This window comes from Salvelinus alpinus, chromosome 2, assembly GCF_045679555.1.
Source record: "Salvelinus alpinus chromosome 2, SLU_Salpinus.1, whole genome shotgun sequence".
In the NCBI taxonomy this organism is placed as follows: Eukaryota; Metazoa; Chordata; class Actinopteri; order Salmoniformes; family Salmonidae; genus Salvelinus; species Salvelinus alpinus.
This window is the reverse complement of record NC_092087.1, coordinates 41107414-41124280: the sequence shown is the minus strand read 5'-3', so window position 1 is coordinate 41124280 and position 16867 is coordinate 41107414. Positions and strand designations below refer to the sequence as shown.

Below are 16867 nucleotides of genomic sequence, written 5' to 3'. Positions count from 1 at the left end.
ACTCGTTTTACTGTGGATATAGATACTTTTTTACCTGTTTTCTCCAGCATCTTCACAAGGTCCTTTGCTGTTGTTCTGGGATTGATTTTGCACTTTTCGCACAAAAGTACGTTCATCTCTAGGAGACAGAACGCGTCCCCATCCTGAGCGGTATGACGGCTGCGTGGTCCCATGGTGTTTATACTTGCATACTATTGTTTGTACAGATGAACTTGGTACCTTCAGGCGTTTGGAAATTGCTCCCAAGGATGTACCAGACTTGTGGAGGTCTACAATTTTTTTTTCTGAGGTCTTGGCTGATTTCTTTTGATTTTCCCATGATGTCAAACAAAGAGGCACTGAGTTTGAAGGTAGGCCTTGAAATGCATCCACAGCTACACTTCCAATTGACTCAAATGATGTCAATTAGCCTATCAGAAGCTTCTAAAGCCATGACATCATTTTCTGGACTTTTCCAAGCTGTTTAAAGGCACGGTCAATTTAGTGTATGTAAACTTCTGACCCACTGGAATTGTGATACAGTGAAATAATCTGTCTGTAAACAATTGTTGGAAAAATGACTTGTGTCATGCACAAAGTAGATGTCCTAACCGACTTGCCAAAACTAGTTTGCTAACAAGAAATTTGTGGAGTGGTTGAAAAATTTGTTTTAATGACTCCAACCTAAGTGTATGTAAACTTCCAACTTCAACTGTACATGTGAAGGTTTACTAAATGACATTAGTCCTCAGAGGCATGATAAAACATTAGAAGCAACATATAGAAAACAGATATCATTGTGATGTCAACCATAAGCCTATTCATCATTGGCTGCAGTGCATTTTTTTGAAATGTATATCACAATGAAATTAATATAATTCATTTATCCAATCTGCAGCCTAGTCACACTGCTGTTTTTAATGAGCTTTGTCTCTTATCAAAACACTTCCGGTGTTCTTTGCTTGGTGTTTGTTAGAACTTATTCCTGACATTTTTGTTATGCATGTTCACCTGTTGTGTTCTGTTTTTAGTTAACTCATTTATTTTCCAGCTGTGTTGAAAACTTTCGATTTCTATATGTTGTCATATCTTAAAAACGAATTCAACAAACCCTTATACAAACATACCATCATTGTAGATTAATAAAATTTCTGCCTGGTATTGCATTGTTATGCAGACGGTGTTGTAGATATTCTATACTTCCAAACAACACTCAAACTCTCTCTCTCTCTGCATAATGGAGAGAAATCTTATAATTGACTTTGAGGTGTTATTACATGCATGATTAAGAGGATATGTAGGTTAATCAGACAAGTATGTACCTAATAATGTTTATAAGCAGTTTACAATCATACTCTGTATGACAATATAGAACAGGGGTCCCAATTTCATTCAGCCATGGGCCAATTTTTTCTTGAGCGGATGGCCGGGTGTCCAGAAAATGTAAATTGACGACAAAAAACCTCACAGACAAAAACAAAATTTCAAAACTTGGATTACATTGGGATACGATCACATAAGCCTCTCTATTTATATGTGGGAGTACTTGAACAGATTTCCTGAATTAAAATTACCATGAGCTGATTTCCTGGTAATTTCATGGTCTTTTATGTCCCAAAAAACGATTTTAAACGTTTTTGGGGGAAACCCTGATATAGAATATCAATCAAAAGCCAAATAACTAGGTGATGAAAAATGAAAATGGTCCTATAAATGCCGTTCTAAACGGGTTGAGCAAGGCTAATTTTAGCCTATGATGAAATTATAAAATGTGGATTGTAATCAAACGATTTGTGCTGCCACAAGGTCAACACAAAAAAATCTGCAGACTTTATAGTCTTCAGTTCAAATATTTCACATGGCAGTAATTTATTTTGTCCTCCATTGCCGCAGATAGATGATCATTTTGGCAATAGGCCTTTGCATAGGCTTCAACCACATATGTCTACTACTTAATGTATATATAAATAGCATTTAGAATAGTATTCAGCATCGAAATATGCGATTTATTAAATGTCAAACTAGTCTAAATAAGCATAGTCTACGGATATTAAACAAACTAATTGTCCGTGAGCCATATGCTATATCGATAATGGGCGCATGCCTCTGCCCAGGCGTTGCTGATGTCTGCTAGATTTTACAACGTCTAGATAGGTAGGCCTACTTTATGTATCAGCTAACCAAATGATATGTTATAGTAATCGGTGTAATCGATGACACCGTCGATGACGTGGCACGCAACCATTGGTTGATGCATGCAACATCTGAGAAGGGGAACGCAACCAAATATGGTCATTGCTAGGAGGGAAATTAACTTCACAAGTCCCCCCCCCCCTTTTCCTAACCTTAACCTAATTATACTAACCTACTGCGTAATATTCTACGAAAAGTCAAATCTGATGTTAATTTGACAAAATATGGATCCCTTCAAGGCATGACCATCAAACCCGGCCATATACCCTGCAACTACTAGCGAACACAGGAATGCGCTCAGAACGAACTCCGAAGCGAGTTGAGAAGAATGCCTGTGGTACTCCCACTTCTACGTGATCCAATCCGCGACGATGAGCGGTTTCAAGGCGCCCCCAAAATCCTCAGAGCAAAAACAAAGCGTCATCCGATATACTAAAACAATAATTTATTAATCAGACATATACACATTGTTAATTTGGACCAAGATAAGGAATTATTTTACCAACACATTTTCAGTTTTCTTATAGGGGATTATGATCACTCAAGGTTGTTTATCAGTATTAAGGGGAACTTGAAACCGCTCCCTGCCCCATTTCCTCGGTTGTTTTGCTTTTTTCGCCTGGATTCTCCATGTTGGAGTATTAGCGAGGTCTTTCCTAGTGTTAGCTAGCTATCAGAGGGGACCCCAGCGTTACACTAATACACTTCGTGTTGAACGCAGGAAACGCATTGGCTAGCTTGAACTAGGAAAGATAGCGGAAGCTATAATTGATACGAGAAAAACCAAGAAGCTGTTTTTATTGGAATATTTTCGGATACCAAACGCAACGGGTTGGTAAACGTGATTGATAACCAGCTAGCTGAATGTTGAAAGTACCTGCAAATTGGGGTAACGGATTGGACTTTGAGGGGCTGTGCATTTGTTAGATGGAAAGTTCTATTATCACTCAAGTGCAGAAAGAAGATAGTCAACTGCCGTCCAAAACAGGTAAGTCCTCGTGTTTATCCGCTCAGTGAGATCACTTTCGCAATGTATAATATTGTTTGTTGAAGCGGAAGAAGCCAGCCAACTGGCGCGCGAGCTAACTAGTAGGAGCTGCTAGCATGCTAATAGCTACACGCCAATCATTGGCTTGCCCCGGTCTAATTAATTAATGAATGTCAGGTTTGAGTGAGTTTTGTCATGTGAACAAGTTATTGGTAAATATGTCTGACATTACATGTATGGCATGAAGATATTCCAAATACTGGTTGTACTGAATTAGGTTTGCCACTGTGTGGGTGTCCATTTTACATTCAGCATGCGAGTCAAATAAGTGAACGTAACTCGTTAGTTCGTTACGGGTAGCTAAACGACCATCTCGCAGACGATAGCGTCAGTCAGGGATAGGGAACCTCTGGATAAAGTTATTTTAACAGCAAACTAACTAGCGAACTACGTTGTTGGAAACCCATCGATTGTAGCCTATATTGTGAGCCACGTAGTAAAGAACAATATACATTTAATTATTTGTACTTTCAATTACGTTTGACCTTTTTTCACGGCTTTTCAATTGAGACAGACAAGTGTTGAAAGTTTAGAAGTAACTAGTTGTCTGTAGTATGCCTGGTCAGTTTATTTTTCCAGACAGTAACAGAATACTTTTGTTTGTAATTTGTCAGGTCAGTTTGTATACATTAATTTGTTTGGCTCGGGTGTAGCTATTTTACTCCTATGGACTGTAATCCAATTATCTGTCAAAGTAGATGCTCTTTTAATTAAACAGAAAAACATTGGTAAACTTTTGTCTACTTAATTATACTTATACTTTAATACCTAAGCAATACAGACCGTCAACATACGATTTGGTTAAGGCCACCGGCGACAAAGATAGTTACAACGTATGTACAGGCGACAAAGATAGTTACAACGTATGTATGTTGAGGATGTTTGTGCACGTTTCAGATGTCACCCCTACCCACATGTAAAAAATATGTGACCAACAGTCTTGATTCGGTCTTATGTAGCAACATTTGAAATTGTTTTTTACATTGAGTAAAAGTAGACTCAGAGCTAGAAAATGGTATTATCATACACTACAGTTCAGGAACAATGGAGAATTAATTCTGCTTTGAAAGTTGATTAACTTGTAACCTCACTTTTGAGAAAATGGCCTTTGAATATTTTGAAACACCTACTGGGGAGTTTGTCTTGGTCCCATTCAGCATGGTTCACACCCTCTAAAGCTTTATCCCACACATCTCTTTAAGGATTCACGTGAGGCCATGTACTAAACAACCAAAGATTTCAAGACTAAATGCTGGTTTATACTACGGGTGTGTTTGTAAATTTAATCTGGAGTGCCAGAGTGCGCTCTGGTCATTCGTAAACTCAGCGTTGTCAGATTGTCTGTTTGTAAATTCAGAGCGTTTCGCTCTCGGCGCATACTGGACGCTCTGGCCAAGGAGTAGGATTGATCTGATTGATCTGAGCATTCTGACCTAACAGCTGTCAATCACCCAAGCTAACATTGGCTAGCTTGCTAGCTACTTCCAGACAGCTCACTGACCATTTTACTCGCCCTAGCAGAGCTGGTTAGGCTGTTTTTTTATCTTATCCAGAGTGTTGGTTACTGCAACTGTGCTGCTGGCAACGATTTTAATTACGCTTTTTTTGCCAACGTTTCCTGACACCGGCCATATTCTACGGGTGTTGCACGTTTGGAAAGCTATGCTGCCCTCTGGCACACCCAGACAAGAGTGCTCTGAAATCGGAGTGGATAGCCAGAGCGAATTTACCAGCTACGCCTATCAACAGTTGTTGCAGTGACATCATGAAATTCTATTGATATGGTTACTTGCGTAGTAGTTGAGTCTTTTGTTTAGACATGTAGCTAGCTAGCTAAACAATTAACCATAATCGCAATTTATAACATTACTACCCTCCAGGTAGCTAACCAACCAGGTTCAATGTTAGCTAGCTAACATTAGGCTATAACTAACAACGGAAGTGGCTCTGAGATACGAGTAATATAACTATACATGTAACAATAGCTTGTGAGCCAACCAGCTAACGTTAGCTAGCTAACAGTGCACTTTAACTTGAAATGAAAACAACTTTCTGACAAAATTAGAAATGTGAAAATGTAGCTAGCTAGACTATCTTACCCAAATACATGGGTTGACGCTTCTCCCTCTGTCACAGATTACATGGTTGCCCTTAGTTTGAAGATGTAATACGGAGACTGGTGTTTTATATGTGTTCTCTTTTCTACTGGGTCTGCATATTTGCTAGAATTTTTTTCCATCTCCTTAGCTATCATATTCTAGTGCCACTGATTTCAAAACTCGGTCCTCCAGAAAGTGGAGAGCAACACTTATGGTAGTTCTATGTGATATCTTTCATAAAAGCCGCGTTGGAAAGGATTACCAACACATACTGACCAGCTCATGTTAGACAGAAGCGTGCTACATGGCAGACCAATCCGAACTCATCTCGGCATGTCCAGCCCACTCATTATCTCAGTCAATCATGGCTAGCGGGAAGGTTGCAGACTTTTTCTTTGGCTAAACCAACTAGGCTCGTAATTTAACAATTTTATTCATATTTACAGATGGCATGCAAGTTTGTTATTAAGGCACACGCACGTTCACATGTTCCAGAAGCCATTTCGGCCCCAAAAAAGCATTTAGGTTCATTTAAAAAACAACGTTTGCGTTCAAATGGCTCTCCTGTGAAGTAGTGACGCGCGACATACGCTAAGTTTCCTGAATCGAGTCGCTTATGGTAATAGGATGTTGCAGCTCATATGAAGGCACTATGTGTTGTTTATGCTCCTTCTCTGATCAGGATTAAAGGCCCTGCTGGGACCAGATTTTTATTTAACTAGGCAAGTCAGTTAAGAACATTCTTATTGGTAATGACGGCCTACCCCCGGCCAAACTAGAACCTGGATGACGCTTGGTCTATTGTGCGCTGCCCTATGGGACTCCCAATCACTGCTGGGTTGTGATACAGCCTGGAATTGAACCAGGGTCTGTAGTGACGCCTCTAGCACTGAAATGCAGTGCTTAAGACCGCTGCGCCACTCGGGAGCCCAGATGGGAGACTCTATATTTGTTTTTCAGATTGACTTGAGCTGCGGTGGGTGGGTGGATGTTATTTATTGCACGTCAACTGTCCTTTGTTGTCCTGCACATGTTTGACAGGCAAACAGGAAGCAGTTTATTGTTTTTCAGCAATGTATGCCTAACACTTTAGTTGGGAGTACAACGCTATGTTGGTGGATGGCATGTTGTGCAGGGGGATAAGAAATGTCAAAGTGAATTCCATTACACATTTTATTGCGATAGGGATAGTTATACTTCAACATAGGCTGTGTGCATTTATTCCTCTGGTTGAGACAGACTTAAAGGAGAAAACGTGCCAGAACGACTGTCGGTCTGTGTTATAGGGACCACCCGCCGGACTGACTGCTCTCATGGTTTGTAAATTACGGCAGGCACTCTGTTCAGAGGTGCTAAGTAGGGGTGTGCCGACATGGCCATTCTCGTATTCGTGGTCATATCTGTAAATTGACAGTTGATAATCAGATCGGATGATACTTGTGATTGGGGGGAAAAACAGGCATATTAAAACATTTCAATCTCTGCACGCTTATAAACCAAACAAGCTGCAGGTTAGGAGTTGCGGAGGGGTGTGTGTCTGTCCTCAATTTGCAGTTGGCAGACAACTGATCAGTGACTTATGAAGGGAGTGGACAATCAGAGCTGCAGGATCAATGTACAGCCTGTCCTTCTCTTTACAGACAGGCAAACTAGCCAACTGAGTTATTTAGACCAGTAGCACCTCACTTGACTGACTGACATGAGAAAGTTGTTTGCTGGCACCTGGAAACAAATGTTTTTCTGATCACAAATCATTTATTTAAAAAAAATACTCTGATCACAATGGTATCCAGAAAATTGAGGATTTCGTACTGAGGAAAGCCTTATTGCATGACCAAGAATGTGCTGGTTCTCATACCGCTGCTGCCATTTCAATTGTATTTGAGAACATGTTTGAAACATGAACACACTCCAAGCTCCATTCGAACAACTGACGAGAAATAAGCTCAACTGTGTCTGCAGCAGACATGATACCCTCTGTCATGGCATTGAAACGCTTGCTCAACAAAACTGCCGACACAGACCATTGGCTTAAAAATTGCAAAAGGACTCCTCTAGAGGCTGTGATCAAGTGATTACGTGGCATTCTCTCTGAGCCTCTTTACTGTATCGCCTCGATGCTAGGTACAAGGACCGGTACTTCGATGCAGACAAGAAACAGGGTTTACATGAAAAGTTAGACACAGCTGGACAGTATGGAAACGGACACAGTGACAGTGCGCACCGAGGAAGAGGACCCACGACAGAAGAGGCCACGGAGAGACAGAGCTGAAACTTCACTGCTTGACATGTATGATGAAATTCTGGTTGAGAATGAAATGACTGAACAAATGAACAACGAAACAGCACAGCAAGTAAGTGAAAGAAATAGGTTTTACTGGTAATGGGGACATATGTAAATGACAGCAAAATAACTTTTTGGACCGTGTGTGTTTCAACTGTTTAACTGTACTAAAATGCGTAAGTCCGCAAAAAAAATTAAATATTGGTTATCGGTTTTGGGTTTCTTGGCAAGGAAAATATTGGATATCGGTATCGGCCAAAAATGTAATCGGTACATCCTTAGTGCTAAGTACCCAACCAGTAGACGCTCGAGAATCCTACCATTCTGTCCGTGCCATAGGTTAGCTAAGAACTTGCCTTAGATTGTTTTCAGTTTGCATGTTTCTGTGATACTCAAACTTCAAATATTTGGTATGAGGTAATCATGATCATTACATTCTTCAACAGTTTTTGTTGGTATTGCATTTACTGGCCGAGGCTGAGAAGAAGAATCCTGGTTAGTCTATTTGAATTACGTTTAACAACCTTCAGTCCTCATAGGTAAGCTTGAAAGCTTGGTCACTCATGGCTGTAAAATCTGTATCCATTCAACATTCTCATACTCTAGACCGACTGTTATGAAAAGACAAGATTTGTGACATAACATGCTTATGACAGCATTGCGAAAGGTTGGCTGTCAGGTGTTATGTGCACTGTGCAATGGATGGTAGCCTTACAGACTCCTGACCAATTCAGCTGTTTTGTGTGATTTTACGCTGAGCCAAACTTTTTTTTGTACATAATGTCTCCGCCATTTCCTGTGACCGAAAACAGCTTCTGGACACGAGCAGCGATCACTAACCTCGATTTGCATGAAAATGTATATTTCAACAAGTCTGCAGATCTGGGCGTTCTGCTTACTCTGGACCAGGCCCTAATCCCCGGGACTCGAAAGAGGAAGTGGCAGCGAAAGAGGTAGGCTAGGCAGCATCCTGACAAGACTACATCAGCAAGCAAATAGACCGCCATTGCCTTCTGCAGTCACTGGCGAACAAACCGGATGAGCTCTGTTCAAGACTATCCTATCAATGGTACCTAAAAAACTGTCATATTCAATGTTTCTCAGTCGTGTCTGAACGAGGACATGGATAATATACATCTCACTAGTTTTTCTATGCATCATCAAGACCGGATCGCAGACTCGGGTAAGATTAAGGTAGGAGGGGTGTGTCTTTGTTAACAGCAGCTGGTGCACGATCCCTAATATTAACTTCTTAGCGCTAGGGGTCAGATTTTTTTATATATTTTTTTAAATAACGTACCCAATGTAAACTGACATTTTCTCTGGCCCAGATCGTAGAATATGCATTTAATTTACAGATTAGGATAGAAAACACTCTGAAGTTTCCAAAACTGTGAAAATATTGTCTGTGAGTATAACAATACTTATTCTGCAGGCGAAAACCTGAGAAAATGTAACCCGGAAGTGATATATATATTTTTAAAACTGTGTTTCCTGGCCCGTCTATCCTCCATCTAAAGGGGTATCAACCAGATTCCTTTTCCAATGGCTTCCTCAGGCTGTGACCAGGCTTTAGACATAGTTTCAGGCTTTTATTTTGACAAATGAGCGAGATGTTTCATAAGTAGTCAGGTGTCCTCTGAATGTTTCCTGCGCGCGAGACAGGGGCTCCCCATTTTCCTTTCTCTCTTAAAGAATAGGTTATGGTCCGGTTGAAATATTATCGATTATGTTTGTTAAACAACCTGAGGATTGATTATAAAAAACATTTGACATGTTTCTACGACCATTACGGATACTTTTTGGAATTTGTTGAACGGAACACGGCTTTGGTTTTCTCAACATAATGCGCAACCCAAATGCCGTTTATTTGTGATAAAAGTAATATTTATCGAACAAAAATAACATTTGTTGTGTAACTGGGAGTCTCGTGAGTGGAAACATCCGAAGATTATCAAAGGTAAGCGATTAATTTGATTGCTTTTCTGGCTTTCGTGACCAAGCTAATATAAGGCTAGCTGTTGTAGCATTGAAAGCTACACTCACAAAAGCTTGGATTTCTTTCGCTGTAAAATATATTTTCGAAATCTGACACGATAGGTGGATTAACAACAAGCTAAACTGTGTTTTGGTATATTTCACTTGTGATTGCATGATTATAAATATTTTTAGTAATATTTTTGCATTTGGCGCCCTGCAATTCTAGCGGTTGTTTAGGAAAGTGATCCCGTAAAAGGGATCCGTAGCGCAGAGAAGTTAAGGAACTTATGGTCTGCAGCTTATGAGGTATTCTATTGACCAAGAGTTTTCTTCTATATTTTTAGTAGCCATCTATTTACGAACACAAACCGATGATGGCACGAGTACCTCACTCAACAGGCTCTATAGATCCATAAGCAAACAAAAAAATGCACACCCGGAGGTGGGGTTTCTCGTTTCCGGCTATTTTAATACAGGGAAATTTGAAATCTGTTTTACCTCATTTTTACCAGCATGTCACCTGTCTAACTAGAGGCGACAGAACTTTAGATCACTTCAACTCCACACACAGAAACGCATACAAGGCCCTCCCTCACCTGCCATTTGGAAAATCAGACCATAACTCGATTCTCCTGCTTCCAACAAAAACTAAATCAGGAATTACCAGTGACTCACTCAATACGGAAGTGGTCCAATGAATTGGATGCTAAGCTGCAGGACAGACTGGAATATGTTCTGGGATTCATCTGATAACATTGAGGTATTTACCACATCATTCACCGGCTTCATTAGTAAGTGCATCGACAATGAGGTCCCCACAGTAAGCGTATGTACATACCCCAACCAGAAGCCATGGATTGCAGGCAACATCCACGCTGCGCTAAAGGTTAGCTTGTTATGGATAGGGGGCAGCATTTTCACGTTTGGATGAAAAGCGTGCCCAGAGTAAACTGCCTGCTACTCAGTCCCAGTTGCTAATATATGCATATTATTAGTAGATTTGGATAGAAAACACTCTGAAGTTTCTAAAACTGTTTGAATGATGTCTGTGAGTATAACAGAACTCATATGGCAGGCGAAAACCGGAGAAGAATCCAACCAGGAAGTGGGAAATCTGAGGTTTGTAGGTTTTCAACTCTTGGCCTATCGAATACACAGTGTCTATGGGGTCATCTTGTACTTCCTAAGGCGTCCACTAGATGTCAACAGTCTTTAGAACCGTGTTTGATGCTTCTACTGTGAAGTGGGGCCGAATGAGAGGGGAATGAGTCAGAGGTCTGCCAGAATGCCTTGAGCTCGTTCACGTGAGAGCGAGCTCTGTTCCATTGCTTTTCTGAAGACAAAGGAATTCTCCGGTTGGAACATTACTGAAAATTTATGTTAACATCCTAAAGATTGATTCTATACATCGTTTGACATGTTTCTACAGACTGTAATATGACTTTTCATCTGAACTTTTGCCTGGACCTGCCCGCGTGTCGTGAGTTTAGATTGTGTACTGAACGCGCCAACCAAAAGGAGTAATTTGGACATAAATGATGGACTTTAAGGAACAAATCAAACATTTATTGTGGAACTGGGATTCCTGGGAGTGCATTCTGATGAAGATCATCAAAGTTAAGTGAATATTTATAATGCTATTTCTGACTTATGTTGACTCCAACATGGCGGATATCTTTTGGGTTTGTGTGGGTCTCTGAGCGCCGTACTCAGATTATTGCATGGTGTGCTTTTTCCGTAAAGTTTTTTTTTAAATCTGACACAGCGGTTGCATTAAGGAGAAGTTTATCTTTAAATCTGTGAATAACACTTGTATCTTTTATCAATGTTTATGAGTATTTCTGTAAATTGATGTGGCTCTGTGCAAATTCACGGGATGTTTTGGAGGCAAAGCCAAATGTAAACTGAGGTTTTTGGATATACAAATGAACTTGATCGAACAAAATATACATGTATTGTGTAACATGTTGTCCAGGGAGTGTCATCTGAGGAAGAATATCAAAGGTTACTGATTAATTTTATCAATATTTCTGCTTTTTGTGACTCTTTGATTGGAAAATCGCTGTATGCTTTCTGTGACTAGTTGCTGACCTAACATAATGATATGTTCTGCTTTCGCCAAAAAGCTTTTTTGAAATCGGACACTTTGGTTGGATTAACGAGATTTGTATCTTTAAAATGGTGTCTAATACTTGTATGTTTGAGATTTGAATTATGAGATTTCTGTTGATTGAATTTGGCGTCCTGCAATTTCATTGGCTGTTGGCGAGGGGTTCCCCAGTCCTAGACAGGTTAAAGTTGCCACTTTCAAAGAGTGGAACACTAATCAGAATGCTTATAAGAAATCCTGCTACGACCCATGACCAGCCAGCAAACGGGCATAGCATCCATACAGGACTAAGATTGAATCCTACTAAACCACATCTGACACTCGACCAATGTGGCTGTACTTGTAAACTATCACAGATTACAAAGGGAAACCCAGCTGTGAGCTGCCCAGCGACCTGGGCTTTCCAGATGAGCTAAATGACTTCCGTGCTCGCTTCGAGGCGAGCAACACTGAAGCATGCATGAGAACACCAGCTCTTACGGAAGACTGTGATCTCGCTCTTCGAAGCCGAGGTGAGTAAGACCTTTTGAACAAGTTAACATTCGCAAGGAAGCGGGGCCAAACGGAATACCAGAACGCGTACTCGAGCATCACCTGACCAGCTGGCAAGTGTCTACACTGACATTTTCAACCTATCCCTGACCCGGTCGATAATACCAACTTGTTTCAAGCAGACCACCATAGTCCCTCTGCCTAAATGACTGGCCCTGAATCACTAGCATCTATAAACATGAAATGCTTTGAAAGGCTGGTTATGGCTGACATTGACAGCATCATCCCAGACCTTATCAGTCGCATACCTTATTCAGTCGCATAACGTGCTCTGCAGGTGTGGTTACCTTGTACCCTCTGAAATTTAATTCAACCCCTGAATCCTCCCACTTGCTGACAAACAGATTTTCTCGTGGCGTTTTCATTCTGTAGGTTTTTCAGTACCATTATCTTAAGCCATCCCTTTAAATACGAAGTACCTTTTTTATTTTAAATTTGTCGACAGATTCACTAGACTATATCGCAAGAACGGGTTCAGAATATTAGGGATCAACAAAAGAAATCCATCGAAATATCTACATATTCGTCTCTGTTCCAGCACCAATTGGTAGATTTAAAAAAAATACTCTTATCTTGTAGATTATTTAGTTTTCGGAAGTATTTATTAATCATGAACAGGTTGGAGAGCCTTTATGCACAAACTAAAGTGGTTTCATTCAGAAAATTGCCACATTCAGTTCTTCAACCCATGGTAATGTAAGATTAGTGTAAATATAATTATAATAGGCTATAACCTCATCTATTGCCGTTACCCTAGATTTACATTTAAGTCATTTAGCTGACGCTCTTATCCAGAGCGACTTACAAATTGGAAAGTTCATACATATTCATCCTGGTCCCCCCGTGGGGAATGAACCCACAACCCTGGCGTTGCAAGCGCCATGCTCTACCAACTGAGCCACACGGGACCGGGACTAGATCCACTCCAATTTGCTTACTGCCCCAATAGGTCCACTGACGATGCAATCACCATCACACTGCACATTGCCCTATCCCATCTGGACAAGAGGAATACCTATGTAAGAATGCTGTTCATTGACTATAGCTTAGCATTCAACACCATAGTACCCTCCAAGCTCATCATTAAGCTCGAGGCACTGGGTCTGAACCCTGCCCTGTGCAATTGGGTCCTGGACTTCCTTACGGGCCCCCCCAGGTGGTGAAGGTAGGACCTCACAAGGGTGTGTGCTCAGCCCCCTCCTGTACTCCCTGTTCACCCATGACTGCGTGGTTATGCACGCCTCCAGCTCAATCATAAAGTTTGCAGATGGCACAACAGTAGTAGGCTTGATTACCAACAATGACGAGACGGCCTATAGGGAAGAGGTGAGTGCTCTGGGAGTATGGTGTCAGGAAAATAACCTCTCACGCAACGTCAACAAAACAAAAGGGATGAGCACCCCCCTATCCACATCGACGGGACAGCAGTGGAGAAGGTGGAAAGTTTAGTTCCTCGGCGTACACATCACAGACAAACTGAAATGGTACACCCACTCAGTGTGGTGAAGAAGGTACAATAGCGCCTCTTCAAGCTCAGGAGGCTGAAGAAATGTGGCTTGTCACCTAAAACCCTCACACTCATTTACAAATGCACAATTGAGAGCGTCCTGTCGGGCAGTATCACCGCCTGGTATGGCAACTGCACTGCCCTTAACCGCAAGGCTCACCAGAGTGGTGCGGTCTGCACAACGCATCACCGAGGGCAAACTACCTGCCCTCCGGGACACCAACAGCACCCGATGTCACAGGAAGGCCAAAAAGATCAAGTACAACAACCACCTGAGCCAAGGCTTGTTCACCCCTCTATCATCCGGAAGGCGAGGTCAGTACAGGTGCATCAAAGCAGGGACCGAGAGACAGAAGCTGTTTTTCAATCTCAAGGCCATCAGACTGCTGCCTACCTACAGACTTGAAATCATTGGCCACTTTAATGTTTACATGTCTTGGATTACTCATCTCATATGTGTATATACTATCTACTGTATTGTAGTCTTTGCCACTCTGACATTCCTCGTCCATATATTTATATATTCTTAATTCCTTTTCAAAAACGTTACAGGCTACATAGACCGGCTCCTGAATCTTCTCTTCAACGAGGTCATCCTTGATCCAGTGCCATGTGGGTGGAGGCTGTGTGAGCTGTCCATCCCAGGACCCCTGTCTGCTCAGTGTGAGAGGCCTGATAAGGAGGCCATAGCTGCATTTTCCTTCCGCTACAGTCTTGGGTGACTGAAGTCAAGTGGATGATGGAAGCAGGGTACATGAGTCCTCCTCTCCCGCTCCCCTCCCCATCAATATTTGTAGTTGGTTGTAATTCACTTTTACATGATATATCACATTTTGTTACTTAGTATTTTTTTCATTGAATGGGAGATGAGTGCTACAAATTGTACAAATCAACATGTCCTGCACACTGTAGCGCAGCCAGGTGCCTATATATTAGGCTTATGGCTCTAAGATAAAAAAATTGTGAAATATCTCACCATTATTTCTCAACTTTATTTCTAATGAGTGTTCATGTTGATTAATGTTTTGGCTATGCTGGCCAGTTGTAAATGATCAAATAAACATCTGATCAATGTGTACAATTCTGAACATATTGTCACTTATAATGCAGATGCACGATAATTTGTCTAGTACATTTATTGTATCCTGTTTTCATGTACATTCCCTTGTTACTCAGGCTTTCCTAATTCTTGTGAAATGTATCAGTGAACTATTCTGTTATTGGTTACAAAGCAATAGAAGTGTAATTCCTGTTTGTCTGATATCCAACAGTCCATGATCAACTCTGTTGACCATGAGAGCATTTTGCTGAGAGAATGGTTTGAGACATACTATATAGGCTTGGAATGACATGTGCCCCATTGTTTACCTTGTTACCTGGCAATGACCTCAAGGGCAAGCTCATGAATATAAGCTCCCCACCCACTCAGCTTGTTCTTTCAGGCTTCCTGATAGTTGGAGATGAGAGGTCACATTTCTATTTTAAATTCAGAGCATTATAATAGTGTAAAAAAATGTAGTGGGTGATGTTTTAAGGCTAATTTTACTTGGGAAATAGTATGACTGTGTGTGACCTTTAACATGGTCCACACACACCCAAAATGTTATGACAGCCCCCCCCCCCCCCCCCCATGGGCCCTCAGATCCTCACAGTTCTACAGCTGCACCATTGAGAGCGTCTTGACTGGCTGCATCACGGCTTGGTACGGCAACCCAACCTCAAGGGGTTAACCTGAACAGGGCAGAGGAAACAGGAAATACTTACAATTAAGGATGGCAAAATTATTGACAAAAAATGGCCTGTGTCATGTTAAGGTTACGTACTTTTTTCAAGAAGCACGTGAGCGCCGATTTTTTTATTTTTTTATTTTATTTTTTGTAGTACTAGCAGTAGTGGTGCAAGATGACTGTCAAGAATCTGTGTTCAGTGTATTGTCCATGGCATTCAGGGGCTGCAGTACAGTGAAGTAATCATTGCAACAATTATCAGTTTTGTTTTTGTACTTAAAAAAAATAAAAACGTTTGCACGGCTACGTATTTTGCCGCAAATGCGAGTAACATGGTCGCGTTGAAGAGCCCTGTAAGCATTTAGTTCTGTTAATTGAGAGGCCCACTCTTGCACCCCTTCACATTTACATCAAAGTGTGTGTGTTCACCTTATCCAGGATGGAGGATGTTGAGTAAGGTCATTTACATTTAAAAGGACTCATGAGCACCAACATTAAGTCTATATTTTTGAGAAATTGAAGGCATACATTTTTCAAACATTTTGCATCATAAAAATGTTGAAAAATCAAAGGCTTTGATTTCTGGTCAAAAAGATGGAAAGGGGATCTTAGAAAACATCTACCAGAATAAGTCTTAAAACATTATTAGAAATGCATCAAAACACAGCCAACTAATATCAAAACTTATATGCAAGTTTTAGAAACATTGTCTTGTGCCTTGAAATTCCGTTACCAAAAACCCATATCTTTAAGATAGTTTCAAATTTTTCTCCTTCATGAGGAACGATAGTTCACGGAATTAACAAGTAAAGGCAGACCTATCGATTACTTGCAGTGTGTTTACAGTTATCAATTTTCTTCATGAATCATTAAGTAATTAAAATTCAAATCTGTTACCAAATCGGTTATGTAAATTCTGGAAAATTGTACATGGAATTTATGCAATTGAATTGGCTACATTGAGAAATCATAGTAGTCACAAACCACAGTTGTATTCACAAGTTTGGACAGTAAAGAAAACTAGAGTAAATCAAATTTTTATTTGTCACATGTTTCATAACAGCTGTAGACTAACAGTGAAATGCATCAATGCCGAGAGAAAAAGGGGAAATAATAGAAATAGAATAACATGAAGAATAAATACACCAATTTTAATGATAACTTGGCTATATACACGGGGTACCAGTACTGAGTCGATGTGCAGGGGTACTTTATTTTATTTATTTTACCTTTTATTGAACTAATCTGAGGTAGATATGTACATGTATGAAGGAAATAAGGGACATAGTACAGTGGAGTTCAGTTTGGGGGCAGAGTTCATTAAAATAATAGCCATTGTGTAGAATAATATCCAAATATGCAAAGGAGATGTTGCATATTTATACCTT

The 16867-nt window shown here is 40.6% G+C and overlaps 1 protein-coding gene and 1 long non-coding RNA gene across 5 annotated transcripts in view; both read left to right on the top strand.

The window, feature by feature from the left end:
* The first annotated feature begins 2574 nt into the window (after nt 1-2574).
* LOC139561374 (carboxy-terminal domain RNA polymerase II polypeptide A small phosphatase 2-like) overlaps nt 2575-16867 on the top strand; it is a 38843-nt gene continuing 24550 nt past the window's right edge. Inside the window, exon 1 of one of the 2 annotated variants that reach the window (XM_071378414.1) lies at nt 2575-3160. In XM_071378414.1, the coding sequence (XP_071234515.1) occupies nt 3100-3160 (61 nt within the window). In that variant the 5' untranslated portion in view covers nt 2575-3099. The remainder of the gene's footprint in view (nt 3161-16867) is intronic. The other variant, XM_071378424.1, reaches the window with a different exon arrangement.
* On the top strand, nt 3169-14873 carry LOC139561383 (uncharacterized). Of its 3 annotated transcripts, XR_011672119.1 has the most exons (3): nt 3169-7673; nt 8050-12205; nt 14305-14873. It is a non-coding gene; the product is annotated as an uncharacterized lncRNA (long non-coding RNA). The 3 variants fall into 3 exon arrangements; XR_011672120.1 differs by lacking the exon at nt 8050-12205; XR_011672118.1 differs by lacking the exon at nt 3169-7673 and having other exon boundaries at nt 7685-12205.